The 15,491-nt window shown below is 39.6% G+C and overlaps 1 protein-coding gene across 1 annotated transcript in view; it reads right to left on the reverse strand.

The window, feature by feature from the left end:
• Positions 1 to 15,491, reverse strand: part of LOC131089006 (protein FAM169B-like) — a 39,516-nt gene that overhangs the window by 20,164 nt on the left and 3,861 nt on the right. The window contains exons 2-3 of the mRNA XM_058033501.1: positions 7,364 to 7,497; positions 4,584 to 4,683 (exon numbers count right to left, since the gene is read on the reverse strand). Of these exons, the coding sequence (XP_057889484.1) occupies positions 4,584 to 4,683; positions 7,364 to 7,497 (234 nt within the window). The remainder of the gene's footprint in view (positions 1 to 4,583; positions 4,684 to 7,363; positions 7,498 to 15,491) is intronic.

A 15,491-nucleotide genomic window follows, 5' to 3' on the forward strand; every position in this document is an offset into this window, starting at 1 on the left:
AACTTATATTTCCAATAAATTATTAAAGCATGTGCCAAAAAGCATTACACTTTGTGTGCTGGGTTAACAAGGAAGAAGTATTGCACGCAAGGGCAGATGCCTGTTTATAGCAGCAGACTCAATTCATTAAATATTATGCACTTACTTGCATGGGATTTTCATACTCTTTCTGTGATGGATTCAATCTGTTCCCTCAAACCCTTCCCTCTGCTTTCAAATGCAGCAGCCACTGCTCCATTACACATCCATGAAACATGCAGCTACAAAGGGAGCTGAGTCACACAAAGGGGACATCATGGGCCAAATGCTGACTTTAATAAGAGCTGCAAAGAGGTTTGGCACACAGTTCAGACATACAAGACACATAGTAAAGGTCAAAAAAGTTTTTAAAAGCTTTGAGGAAAACAGGAAGATGCATAACCACGTTGGAAGGAGTTGCTTTTATAGAACATTTACTGTGCTGTTCAATAATTTAAATGTGTGGAAGGGAACACTAGTTGACATAGCAACTGTCACATCACATTACTTGAGCAACCTTATCTATATGGATGCCTTCCTTGAAGGAAAAAACATTTCTCCAGATTTCACACAAACATATGTACTTTGCTTTTTGTTATCATTTTTCAAGTCAACATCTGGTCCACAGTTAAATCCATCCATGCTTCCCCATACTCTCATTTTCATTTTATAATCAACTTTGAGGAACACTACTTCAAATGCAAACATGATTTGTGAGACCACATGTTCCCTCTCTCTCCCTTCCCAGCCTTGTTATCCTTTCCAAAACATTCAGTCAAGTTCACCTGATCACAGGAGTTGGAGTTACTGCCAGCACACATCACCTGCACCCTGTGAATCAGGATGTGACTGCAGTGACCTTGCAGCTGCAAAACCTGATGTGCTTGACTGTGCAGTTGCAAGCCCAGGTGAAATGCATTTCAGGTCACAATTAATGGGGTTTACACATGCTCAGGTGGGTGGCTTGCCCTGTAAGCACCAGCTTGCTAAACCTCAGTACTTTCATCACCTGCACTCAGACAAACACAGAGTGTTGCAAGAAGCTGACAGGCAGTGGAGCACAGGATTCCACAGCACAGTGTGTTTGAAATCCAGGACTGAACTGAATTAGGCACCAAGCATAATGCAATTGTGATTATGAAATGTCTACTTTTGCTGGGCAAACATGGATCCCTTCCCAACTCAGGCCTGGATTATATTTTTACTTCCTAGGCTATGCTGGCCAAATGTTCCCACACTGGTGTTTAAATGACTATTTAAATGAAATGTGCACATCAGGATTCTACACACAGAGCAAAGAAGAAGAAAAAATAAAGCAACATCCAGCTTGGCTCTTCTTTTTCCCCTGCCTTATCTGAATTGCTGAAAGACATCCCTCGGTTACAAACTAAATAAAGGTGATGTTACATATGAGAGATGTAATTAGAGTTAATAAATATCTAAGATAAAGTAGTGGCACTTTCTGTCATCTTTAAAGCCATCTTTACCTTAATCCTGTCACTCTTTCAGATTGCTGACACACTTAAAGAGGTCACTTCTGTAAGACTTCCACTGTGGAAATACTCTGATACTGGAGCAAGGTCAGAAATCCTACTCTGAACTGCATTCTGCAGCACTGACATACCCTGAACTAGCTGGGTTCCACAGTTCCCTGTCTTTAAAATGAAATAAGAGCATTTCTCACTCTTTTCTAGGAATTTTATCAAAATAAATATATTAAAGTTTGGGAGGCAGGCAGATTCCTGCTGGAATGGCAGCCATTCAAGTTTCTCAGATAGATTTTTCCTGCAACCAGTTACATTTTCTTCTACTATTCAGGCTTCACTCAGCGATTTGTTGCAAATGTCTTGTGATAAATGTTCCAAGGCATCTCACAGTTATTGTGAATTATTACATGCAGCATACAGAAAATGCCACAATAAGCTATGTTTATTTAGTGTTATAAAGATGTTAATCACCCATGTTATGCTCTGTAAGCCCTTACAATGCAATTTACATTCTCATAAAAATATCTGTACAGATATACTAACAGAACACAACACTCAGCCCATCACAAATAAATTTAAAATGCTTCCAACCAAGAACAAGTCCTACAGAAAAGCTGCCATACTAATTTTCTCTTTGAAATATGCAGATCATTTCAAACCACAAGCTATTCATCACTTCTGGACAACCCATCTTATAAAGATGATCAGAAATAAATCTCAGTGGTGGAATCCACCCCTCTTTAAACCAATTCTCAAGAATTAAAGACCATCAAACAGAAACACAGTATCTGGGGACAACCAGGAAATTTGCTTGTAAGAGTGCTCCTGCTGTGGATGAAAACTAAAATGCAGAGGTAGAGGACAAGCAGAGGAAGAGAAGATATTAACCACAGCAAGATTGTTTCCCTCTTCCATCTGGATGAAACTTGTTTCACAAGAAATGTGTAAAGCTCAAGTCAGGAAAAGAAAATTATGTAACTTGTTAAATGGTTTCATTTTCTGCCCTTAAAGTCAAATGTCCTTAAAGTAACAAAGACTGAGTTAAAATATATTGCCTTTCTCTGAAGGAATTGGTTCTGAATTAATTTGAGCTGTTCACTGGTCAGAACAAAAGGTCATGTAGGTGAGCAAATCCAGGTGGAGTTTCCCCATTAGCACAGTCTGCCACCCTAAGAGTCAATTCCAAATCTGCTGAGCTGTTGGAAAAAAATTAGGACAAAATACTTCAAATGTATATACCCATCTGTATAGGTTTGCACACACATCCTAACAGGCTTTAAAGAACTAATGAAAATTTTTTAACACTCATCTGAAAAAAAAAATCACATCAGTCAAACCTGATGTGAGCATGAAGACTGATCATATGTTTATAGTATATAAAATCTAGAAACAAAGAACTTCCAGAAAATCCTTTAAATCACACTTTTGGAAGGAAATATCAAAAGCCAGGTGATGTAGCAGGCTTAGAGATCTCTGTTCCTCTGACTCTGGACTGGTAACTTGAGCTGAAATTTTGCAAGGAGAGGTCACAACACTCAGTCAGGCTGTTGTTTATAATATAATAAGGTGTTTATTCTGGTAGGTTTAAGCTTTTAATGAAGATAGCTATCAGGTAATTTAGGCTCCAATTGGACTTGTTTGACTTGTTCCTGTGAGAAATCATTTTTCCTTGTGTGCTTGTATCTCATTAATACTTCTTGTTCCTAATATTAAATGAGATCATTTAACTGAAGAGCTGTGCTAAATGCACTTTCACCTGCATCTATTTAGTAATCCTTTGTTTCTGCACTGTAGTTACAGAACCCAATTCCTCCTGTGAAGCCTAAACTAACTCAGTGCTGTTTTCAGCCATGTTCCTCTGAACATGAGTCAGGAGATGAGCACAACTGCACCAAGAGCCAGTCTGGCCTCTGGCGTAGATGCTTCTCCCCTTTATCACACCAGTGTGTTTCTCTCTTCAGAAAAACATTAATGGAATACATAAATTAGTGTCAGAAGAGTAATTCTACATCAATAGTTTTAGAGGGACCAGGAAGTCTTTTGACTACAGCTGGAACTTGGAAAGGTCTCCCACCTTGTCCTGTGAACCACAGCCCATTAGCAAAGGCCCAGCTGAAATCCTGTGCAGAAGGAGCTGGGAAACTGCAGAGTTCACCTCTAACCACAGGTGATCTTAATCTGCTTTTTGTTCTTCTGAAGAAATTTCCTGGTCACAGGGTAGGACTGAACAATGAACACTTACACTAACAGAACCTGTTCTAGGAGTGCAAGATCATTACCTGCCACATTTGGAACTGAACAGAGGATTTTGCTCTGCCTTTGCTGTATTATTAAGAATACTGGCTATTAAAGCCTTTCAGGTATAATTTATAGCTTATCCTTTTAAAAAAAGGACACTCTTAATGACAGATGTCGTTAGCTGGCTGCCACATTTGGAAGCTGGAAGTTTAGCAGGTTTCATGTGTTCTGTATTTCCTAAGTGACACAGTGAGTCAATATAAAAGTTCATGTCCTCGTTGCAGATATTCCAAAAACTCTACAGCCCATTGCTTCACAGCAACACCAACACTCCTCACCTAATCTACACACCAGTTGATAGTCCTCACACACCAGTACTGGAAATAAAAGTCAATTAAACCTAGGACTGAAAAAAATATTATAAAACAAAACAAAAAAATAATATTAATAAGAATCAGTAAGAAGCAATACAATTTCATACCTGTATTTTATTGTTTAAGGATTTCAGGACTCTATCCAAACCATATTGTGTTTAAATTTCACATCATTCTGAATTAGAAAAATATTATCCTGTTGAATAAATTCAGAAAGAATAACAGATTTACCCAAGGAGATTTTTCAGCTATCAGCAGAGAATTTATGCATAGAATTTAAAAGCCCTGATTATCAATTCTTCCATCTAATCAGCAGCCCACTGACAAAAATCCTTGACAGATAAACTGAAACCACTTCATATTCAAAACAAAACCCAGAATATTTAAATACATAAACAAACAGACCATCTTAAAGGTAAAGAAATTACAACTACTCAAATTTCAAAATATTGTGACCAATTCTAACCTGTCTTTTTATCCTTTGGATCAGTTAACAGCAACAGTTTGCAAGTAGGATTATTTCGGTAGAGAGGGACAAAAGACACACAGGAATCTTCAAGTTTAACCTAAAAAACAAACAAGCCCTGTAGCTCTTTGTACTGCAAAGCTCACAACAAGTACTTCACATATCAGATGCACTTATGACATGTTTTGCTGACATGCATGGTACAAGCTTAGCACAACACCCTCTCAATCCTCAACTTCAAGGCACTGAAGTACATATAATATTCTAATATTATCCATAAGGAAAGTTAATTTTTAAAAAATCAAGCTACTGAAGTTAGTGAAGACCTTAATGCTGACTTGTCCTGGTTACCACATAACCTGGCTTTGAGCACTGTCACACGCAGACAAATGGTGTTATGAAAGACCAGACACATCAAATGAAAACAAATACAACTTGCACTTCTTACAGCATCCTCCAGCTGAGTATTTGTGGTGTTTTGCAAACAATGAATTAAGCCTCAGGGTACAGGGAGTATCAAAGCATTAGGGCAGTGCCTGGGCAGTTTATCTTCCAGGCACAGCGAGGGTAGATAATTGGCACAAGGTGGTTAAGCTGAAGGCAAAGCTAAAATCAAAATGCAGCTCTCAAGCTTCTGCTCTTAGACTAAACTTTTAAATGATGTGACACAAACACAAAATTACTGTGCTCAAACAGCTCTATATGCATAGAAATGACGATTTCCATATGAATATTGCAAATGCTGTCATGTAAGTTTAGGTACAGGCGAAGAGCGTGCATGACTTAGCACAGTATGTACTGTACTTTCCAAAATCTGGTCCATTGTGTATGTGTGGGTGTGCCTCTCTCTCTAATTGCACCCATTTGTCAGTTTGCTATGAAACTCAAATCAGTCACGTGTTACATTTAATATTTCTTGGTACATGGAAGAAATATGAATATGGATTATTCTGGATAACAACTCTAAGCTGAAACCAGTGTTCAGTAGTTGATGAGTGCCAGAATCCTGGAAGCATCTATGCAAACACTGGACTCCAGGAAAAAAAAACCCAACAACTTGAAAACTGCTTGAAATCTGTATTCATGAGCTTGCCTAAATCTGGGGATTCAGTTGTTCTTTGCATGCTTCAAACATAACAGCATCAATGTCATTACAGCACGTGGGAGCATTGCCATAATGAAGAGGCCAGGACTATTTCCAATACTGCCATGATTGTTATTTTGTTTGATAAGGTAATGTGCTCTTTCACAGGTGTTAACAAGAGCAGCATGAGCCAAGCACAGCTTTGTGTGTGGCTGCTGCCAGCCTGTGGGGCTCTCATCCTGACTTGCAGTAATCCTTGCTATTTGTGGCCTGAATGCTTGACCAAGCCATACCAAAAAGAAGTTCTGTGACCCCAGCAAAGGGGCTGACAGCCACTTAACTCCTGCTAAATAATTACTCACTGTTGCCAGTCCTGCCACTTCAAACCTGCTTTAATTCACATGCAGAAGGGGAAAAAAAATGTTTGGCAATGCAGCCATTATTGAAACACCAAACCCATCATCCCTCAGGTTCTGGGTCTATAATAGAGACTGTTAGCTGGGATGTTCACTGGGAATGGGAGTTTTGCCTTATTACATTTGAATTATTTTATATTACAAAATATCAACATTCTTTGAGCTATTTATTATAGACTATAAGGAAAAAGACAATACAGCAAGAACACTACCATTACTTATGCACTTGACTGGCTGACTGCAGATTAGATTAGACCTGAATTAAATGAATGCAAAGAGAAATGTGTTGCTATGAGACTCAAATCAGTCATGTGATATATTTAAGGGCTGGTGACAAGCCACAAAATCAAGACAGTTGTGAATCAAAAGCCAGAAGTTCATCTTTAACTGATCTCAGTGTGTGTGGCTTTTGCAGGAATACACAGAGCACTGCCTGGGATTTTAACCTCCTCCTCCTCCTACTGGAACAGCAAATGAACCTCTGAAAGTACAAGCAGGCACGGAAGGTAAGGACACAGAAGCCCTAAACTGGGGGAATTTTGCATGTTCACTCTGTATTTAGCCCCACAGGCTCCACTAGAGGGCATTAAAAGAGTATTTAAACCCCGTTACATTCCCAGCTCAAAGCCGAAGCTGATCCCACCTGGAACAGCATTTTTCTGGAAACTACTGCATATTATTTTCCTAAATTGCAGAAAAGCTACTCTATTCCAAACATTCATTTTAACTAATCCAATTTCTGCTTTGATAGCACAATAACAGGTACCTCAGCACACTATTTATGATCTACAAAATGCCAGATTCAAAGGTTTCATAGGTTGACTGCAGTAAAAATGTTTAATAGGCCTGTTCAGTAATCTCTATTCCACCCAGGTGTCTTAGGAACAGAATTCCTTTGGGAAAATCCACACTCAAAATTACCAATATAAGTACTGGAAAGGATGGAAACAAAAGAGAGACTGTATCACAATGCCTGTGTAAACTGCACAGCAGAGGCAGAATGCTGAGCAGCACCATGGTGTAAATCTCTCTATAAAAATTCACTTTTGATTCAAGATGCAAAGTTCACCAGAGTACTTCAAACCCTCTTCAACACTCAGACTTGGAGTTCAAGCTTATCTCTCATTTACAGCATGCAAATTGTTTGAAATAATGCAGGATTTACTGATTTTTTCTGCAATCCAGCCATACCAGTTTACCCCTATTAGCATACATGAGCACAACCAACAAACTAATCTGCAAGTATCTAACTTGCAGCATGAGAAACATCAGCCTCCTACCTCTCCTCTTCCAGGGATGGAAAAAACATCAGGAGTGGACAGTGACTTCTTCAAGAGTTTTTCATAGTATGTTTCAGCATCTGCTTGCAGAACCCCTGGATCTCCTGTTATTGTATCAACCAAGTAAAGTCGACCTGTGATTAAAATAAAACACAAGATATTTTTACTTTTTATATTAAATAAGAAACTTAAGTCTTAAAACCTCCATTTCCCCAGCAGCTGCTTGGTGTGGCTGGGCCCTTAATGGTCTCATTAGAGCCTTTTGTATAAGCCTAGTCTAAAAGAGTAAGGCTGGTAAAAACCTGCCTGTATGTTATTTTCTGTATGTTATTTACCTCTTGACATGCAACTTTACAAAGCAGAACCATGACAGCATCAATTCACATTTGTCTCCTTTGAATTCAGCAAGCACAGTCTCAAATTTCTCTAGGTGTAAGAAAATTGCTTTAAAGCTGGAAGAACATTAAAAAAAAAATTTTCAAAACACAGCCTGAGTTTAGCACTGTCCAAAAATATAACAGGGAAAGAATTCCAAAGCTTCCATGCTTTCTTGGAAGACTGCCCCTTTTTGGGTCAGTCTAGGATCTGTTGTTTGTCATTAACTTTTTCCTTCTCTTTTTTGACTAACATCAGTTGGGCACTTTCACAACAATGAAATAATGTAAAAAATTTACCTGCACAAGTCTTTCCAAAATAGAAACATCATCTTTTATGCAACATAATTCTGAATCCATGTGACACAGTGCTGGAGGGTATTTGTTAATTGCATGCAAACAAAAATTATATATATCTTATGCCTGTAACCTAAATGCAAAGTCCAACTTGGTGTTCCTGAAGGAGCAATAATCTCCTTCTGATCTAACAAACCAGACTTTCTGGTGGCTCATCACCAAGAAAAAGAACATGACAGGGAATTTGTTAGCAAACCAAATGGTCTCCAGCCACTGTTCTATCACAGGAATAAAATAGCTTCAATTTAAGGGGCTTTCAATCAACAAGCTACACCTGCAACTCTTGTAAGCCCAAGTGAGGACCAAATCTTCTACCCACAGCTGTTGTTGGTATCTTAGCTCTGAATTCCATCCCTTTTTAATGATAGTTTGGTCTCACATGGCACCTCCCTTGGTAAATTAAATGTGAAATAACTGCACTGATAGTAAATGGCTGAGACAAGAAGTCTTAAAAGGACCAATGCAAGATCTGTCTATACTAAGATTAACAAACCATGAATCATATAGGTACCACATTGAAAGTGATACCTTTCCACATAAAAGCAGGAGTATGGGATTTGTAGTACCAGCTCTGACTATTCACCCATGGTGCCTCCACTGTCTCTCCAGCAGTGATCACCATCTGATTGCTCAGCAAAAGGATAAGAAATTTAAAATGCTTAAAATGCTTGAAACACTATTTTCCTGCCCTTTGCAGGCAACCAGCTTCCATCCTGAGGCTTGCCAGCAGAGCTGTGTACTCAGAATGCTGAAGAGAAGCTGCTCTGTAGATGGGTTTCTAGCATGCTTGTACGTGACAAAATGGGAGAAAAAAGAGCATTGCAGCACTAGCAAGGCAAGTCATATTATAAAATCCCAGGCAGAGCTTAAACACCATTGAGCAAAGAACTTATGTCAGGAGAGAAATTAAAGATTGTTATTCAAAACTTTGGTAATTCACAAAAGCAAATTTACTAGTAAATTAATCCTTTACAAAAGAGCAGCATGTAAGACTTGAGTTTAGCACAAAGAAAAATATTTGCCATGATAATAAATACTGTTCATGAGGTGCTGCTTACAAGGCTCCCTCCTGGCACGGTGCAGCCAATGCAGCTTAACAGCACAGCCAGGTTCTCTCCTCACTGAACAAAGCAATTGACTTTCTGCTACACAATATGCTTGTACTCTAAGGTAACAAGGACCACTCCAAGGACAAAATAAGGTCACAGATTAAATAATGAGGCATTAGAAGAAACTTCTGATCAACTTTCCATCAATACAGCTTTGCACAGAAGTAATCTTTTCCTTTAAAAAATGCTTTTAGATTTCCAGTGAACCTGGCTTTCCTGTGCAATACACTGAAAAGGCCCAAGTGAGTTAGGAGCACGTGTTCCTACACAAACAGAACCCAAAAATTTCTTGTGAAGAAGAAAACTGTCAGCAGGGGAGAAAGACTGAGGCTGTTTAGGAACAATATGGAACAGAAGTGTCACCTGAATTTCTTTTTATGTCAACTAATGTTTTTCCCAGTTTTTCCCAGTATAAAGTGACAAAATAACATTTACCCTGCTGTATATGTCCCTTTTACACTTCTTTTGTACACAGGCACAAGAAAAAACCCTCAAAGTCTATCCATAACTATTGTTACTAAGCATTTAACTAAAGCCATAATTATTGCTGGCTAACAGGGTGTTATAAAGGTTGCTAAAACAAATGCAAAGTAACTTTGCTTTAGAATAAAAGTAGTGCTGTTCTCTCAGGAGTACTTCAGTCTGAGGCCCAATCAGCATCTTGGGATACCAAAATTGCAACGTTCCAAGGACAGCCTGTTGACCTAATTGGAATTTCAGGATTTTATTTGAATTTGGGCTTACCTAGCAGCAACAAAAGAGCACATGGAGGCAGCCAGCCTGCCAGGACCTTGCCAGCAGCTCCTGCGAGGGGCTCTGTGCACAAAGGGGGACCCGAGGGGCTCCTGCTGCAGCCCCAGAGGAGAGACCACAAAGGAAATTTAGAATGAGAGGCCTCCTGCACCAGAGAGACTCCTGGCATTGGGACTGACCTCTTAAACAGCCAGAGCTGCTCAACAAGGGCAAGGCATCCTCGAGGTGGATGGTGCAGCAGCAATGACAGGGAGGGGGTGACAGACAGGTACCAGCCTTTGTCTGCATGGCACCTGCTTTCAGGGCAAAGGATGTGGAAGCTTTGCAATTGCACAGGGAAAAATTATCTAGAGGCAAATAAATGAGAAACCCAACGAGCACATTTCCATTTCAGGCGTGCAGAAGAGATTTTAAAGCAAAAACTAGCAGCGCATCTGCTTCTCTCTTTTGTTTCCATGGAGCAGTCTGGGCCACATTCTCAAGCGAGGATGTGCAAGTACATCTCCTCTCACTCTGGTGATCTGTCATCAATTTGCACAAAGAATCTGATTTTTTGAAGTGAAAAGCTACAGCTAAAACCAGCTATAAATATCAGCAGGCACTGCCCATACAACTCAGTCATCTTTAGGAGATTATACCCTCTAAAACCTCAGCCTAAAACGTTGTCCAACTCTGCCAAAAAGAAATAAACCAAAGCCCCTGCTTCAATCTAGACCCCTAAACTCAGCTTTTTCTACTCCCACTGCTATTCTACCCCTTGTCTCCTCCAGAAGAGAGAACCTAATTTCATGGGGGTTTCACCAAGTGGGCAAATATCCTCCTTGAAAGGTAAAAGTCAGAAAAATTTTACTTCACCTAGTACCCAAAAAGATCAATATGTGGGAATCCAGATATATCTCACCAGCACACACATGTTCTGCACCAGGTACATAAATGCAATCACAAAATGGGAGACAATATTCTACCCTAACGTAGAATTCATTTTTATGGATTAGAGACAGACCCCCATCACTACAGATTCAGGAAGATTTCATTCTATCAGTTAAAGTAAGCAGGAAATATTTTTCCACGGGCAAAAAGAATTTATTCTCAACACAACAGAAAACACATGGAGCATGCAGTCACATGTGAAATTCCAGAAGTGAAACTACAGACTGTTGTAATGTCCAAAGGTAAAGGACATCCTTCCATCTAATCACATACTCTGAAGTATCTGATTTATTCTTGAGCATGAAGCCAATACACAATTTACTAAACAAGAGATATTTCCTAGAACCAGGGAATGGTTTGGGTGGAAAGTGACTGTAAAGATCATCTCATTCCAACCCCCTGCCATGGGCAGGGACACCTTCCACTAAACCCTGTCCAACCTGGCTTTGGACACTTCCAGGGATTGGGGGTATTTGCTTTAGTTGTTAAGAATCTTCTCCTCCTGCATTCACTTGTAGGTAATTAATACTGTTCCCTCAAGCCAGCCAAGTTGGTGATGCAGTTTTCTCCCAGACTAGACACACCACTGGCTTGATTAAGATGCACTGAGGTATTGCTGGTCCTTCCAGGAAAGTCAGACTTGTTGAAATGCCCATTTCAGAGTAAGGGCATTTAGGATGCAGCCAGATTGTAAAGCAAAATACATCAACCTCACCGTAGATGAAGCATGAAAAGTGTTATGTCTGAAGTGAATTAATCATTTATCCTACAACTACTTTTTCATGTTCTACAAACACAGAGAAGGATACTACATGCATCCATTAAGAGCTGTATGTTTACAGAAGAGCCATCAGTCACCAAAGGACTTGTATCTGGATTTTGTACATTTGGGCAAATTTGTGAATAATTTTACATGTAAAAATATGAAAAATACCTCAGTCAGATTTCTAGTGGTGTAGGAACAAGAGAGATAAAAAGAACTTAACATTTCTAATTTTCAAGTTTCATTATTTTTTAATTCAGTTTTGCCATTTCTAATGCTTGCAATTGCAGCACTGGCTTTGTTTATTGGCTTTATTTTCATGCCAATACATTTCACAATAACAAAGGAGGGGAAAAAAAGAAAGAAAAAAACAAAAAAACAACTTCAGCAGGTTTTAAGTGTTTCTAATGATGTTCTGAGGGGTTCTGTCCAAGAAATATTTTCCTTTTTTTCCTTTTTATTTCAAAAACCAATCTGCAATATGAGACAAACATGCAGCAAAACAAAATGACAGTATATCAGATCAATATTTAGGAGGGAGTGTTGTAATTAAACCATGCAACTGAGACTAGAAGTCCTAAGATTTATTCCTAACACAGGTGTGTTTTTGTGGCTCCTAACAAATCACTGCATCTTCTGACTGGTTCTTTATCAGTTAAGTGTGTCTTATCTACCACTTCAAAGGGTGTGATGTTTTCCTTATCAGTGCCTCTGAAGCCACTATGTAAAAAGACCAAGAAGTCACATAACATAAATTGTTCTCAGTTCTCCACGGGCTGCCACTGCCATGCAACAGAAGCACACCCAGGACAGTGTCCAGGATTGAATAACTACTTTTTTTTGCCCTTCTGAACCATACACACGTGACTGAAGTGCTGTCTCTCACCCTCTCATAGGAGCAGGATCTCTGTGATGAACAGCAGGGGCTTCACATCAACTCCTCTCCTTCCCTGCCCATGAGCCTGAACAGCTCCAGGCATGTGGTTATCGTTAGACAACCATATTTGTTTAACCTTTCAAAGGAAGGAAGAGGTCTCTGGCACGCTCCCGGGAGTACACGCAGAACCTGACTCCCACATCCTGAATTTAACTGAGCAAATACAAGCCAAAAACCCAAATTCTGGTGGGAGTGAAACTGCAGGATCACAACAGCGTGTGGTGGCAGCTGAGCCAGCGGGTGAAAGCCGTGCTGTGGTATCTGCCCAGCACAGCAAGGCAGCTCTGCACCACGTGCTGCTCATCATCCATGAAAACAGTGTCCTTCCCACTGCTCTGCTGCCCCCCATTTCCAACAGAACAAGAACTCCTGGAACATTCAGGATGTAGGATTCAGGGTTGTAGGTTTCAATCCCAAACTTCCATTCATGTATCACTTACTATTCTATCACAACTCAAACGGCCAGAAGGGCTTCAGGACACAAACTAATAAAAGTCTGTCTGTAAACAATCTTCAACTGTGGAATTAATAACTTAAGGCAGAGGGGAAAAAATAATCCCAATCCCACTCTCAGTCAAGAAACCTGTTTGATTAAATAGATGAGTTTAGCTATATATTACTACAAATTTTGTCACTCAAGTGGAGGGCAGACCAAATCCCAGGCATTGCAAACACAGGCTGCTATCCCACCAGCCATGCTATTCCCACAAACACATTTTCACTACTGACTTCAGAAAAGAGAAGGAAAAAGCTTTAGGTATATACATGTTTTTAGCTGAACATAGATGAGACAAAGGAAAACACCTTCAATTTTCACACTCTTCCATAAGCTCTGAAGGCCTTCCAAACCTTTTATTACCAGGTCTATAAAACACATGTTTTTCATTTCCCAAAAACTTAAGGTAATCCACAATTTCTGAAATGGAAAATAAATAGACGTGGAAATTAAATAATTGATTTAATTATTTAGCTTTTTAAAGAAAAAATACTTAGCTAAAACCACATTAATTAAAATGTTTTGAAGGCTAGAGAAGCAAGTGCATATTAAGGGGAATCATGTAATGGTGACTGCATACTGAAGAGATATTTCCTCCACTCTAACCTGCACTAGTCCCATAATGAAAGTTCCAGCAAATAGGTTCCAACTATATCTGTTTCTTCTCAGATGGCTCTTTAGCAGTGTTACACTCACAAATATAAATCCACATCCAACTCATAGTACAAATAAACTAAAATACATCTGTGTAAACAGGCTACCCCTGTCCTATTACACACACAATGCACATCTGGACTGGCATGTTTAGCACAAAGCTTTAACCCAATGTAATTGAAAAAAGCTGAGGTATTACAGCCCAGAAACAGACTTCACAAATAAAAACTGCAGCATACTGTTAAACCATGGAAGTGCTACCAGCTATAGCTATGACATATCAGAATTCATACTTCTGCACATTTAACTTTGTTTTTCACAGAGCTTAGATGTAAAAAAGAAAGAGGCAGCTTACAGAATAATTCAGGGGAAAATGCAGTGCTGGAGAAAAGGGAGATTCAGGACTGCCATTAATTCAGGCTGAACATGAAGTTCATGTTCACATCAGGTTTCTCAAAGAAACTTCTAATGATTTAGGGTGATTGCTGCTAATACCTCTGACTTTGTGAACATCAGCATCAAGTTCTTAATAAATACTGGTTTTCATACAATCAAGAAATGGGCAAAAGTGCTCCTGGAAAAGTCTCACTTTGACTACTGAAGGCAGAGGTATGGATTTTGGAATTATAAAATGATTCAGGTGGGAAGGGACCTTAAAGATCATCAATTCCCTGCCATGGGAACCTTTCACTATCCCAGGTTGCTCCAAGCCTGGTCCAAACTGGCCTTGGAGATTTCCAGGGATGGGGCAGCCAAAGTTTCTATGGTGTCAAACTTGTCTTTTCTTGCATATGGAAGCAAATACTCAAATGGCAAGAATTTGTCAACTTAATTATTTGCCTATCCCCTAAACAAAGTAAAATACACAAGCTCTCCAGAACAACTGGAAAGAGACAGATTTGAAGGAAAATGGCAGGAAAGGTTCTGTGAACAGCAGCAGATCTTTTATGAAGCACAAGTGCAAATGCAGGTAGTGGCAATTCAATCCTCTACAAAGATGGAAGGTAGAAAGGAGGATGCTCACTCCAAAGTCCTCCTGTAACTTGAGGGAAAGGAGGAAAACAATGACTCCCATTGTGATGAGCACAGAATGGTGAAATGGCAGGAAATGACAACTGAGTTTGACAAATGGTCCAGCAGGGAGATGAATTCATCCCACAGGGAGAAGCCGGGCAGACCGACAGGACACTCAGAAAATGGCTGTGTTTGAATAATTAAAAGTTATTACTGGAACACACACGGTTACAACCTGGCACCAAGGCTAGGATTTAAGTACCACATCAAATACATTTCCCCTTTACTACCATCATCCAAAGGAAGTGTGAGAAACCTAAAGCCATGCCACACACAGCCCTTAACATCAGCTCATACAAACCACAGCAGAATGTGGCACACCAGGAGGACCTGAAAGCCCTGCTTTGCAATCAGAAAGGACGATATTCCCCAAGCAAAGCAGCGATGAAAATCTGAGACAACTGTCTGGATTTTCAGAGATACCAGCTTCAAATACCACATAATTTGAGCTGCAAATGCTTTACATCTGACAGGCCTACTGCTCCCACCAGCAGAGAGCATAAGTCTGCCTGAGAAAGCCTAGCAGCCTTTCTCCAAATTACTTGCAAGGACCAATTTGCACAGCCAGAATAATTTCAAAATAAAACAATTAATTTGGGTTGGGGGGAAGAAGGAAAGAAACAAAAACCAAAATCCCTTCCCCCACTAATTTCCACTTTGCTAAATTTATTACATGGCTGC

This window comes from Melospiza georgiana, chromosome 13 (assembly GCF_028018845.1).
Source record: "Melospiza georgiana isolate bMelGeo1 chromosome 13, bMelGeo1.pri, whole genome shotgun sequence".
Lineage (NCBI taxonomy): Eukaryota > Metazoa > Chordata > Aves > Passeriformes > Passerellidae > Melospiza > Melospiza georgiana.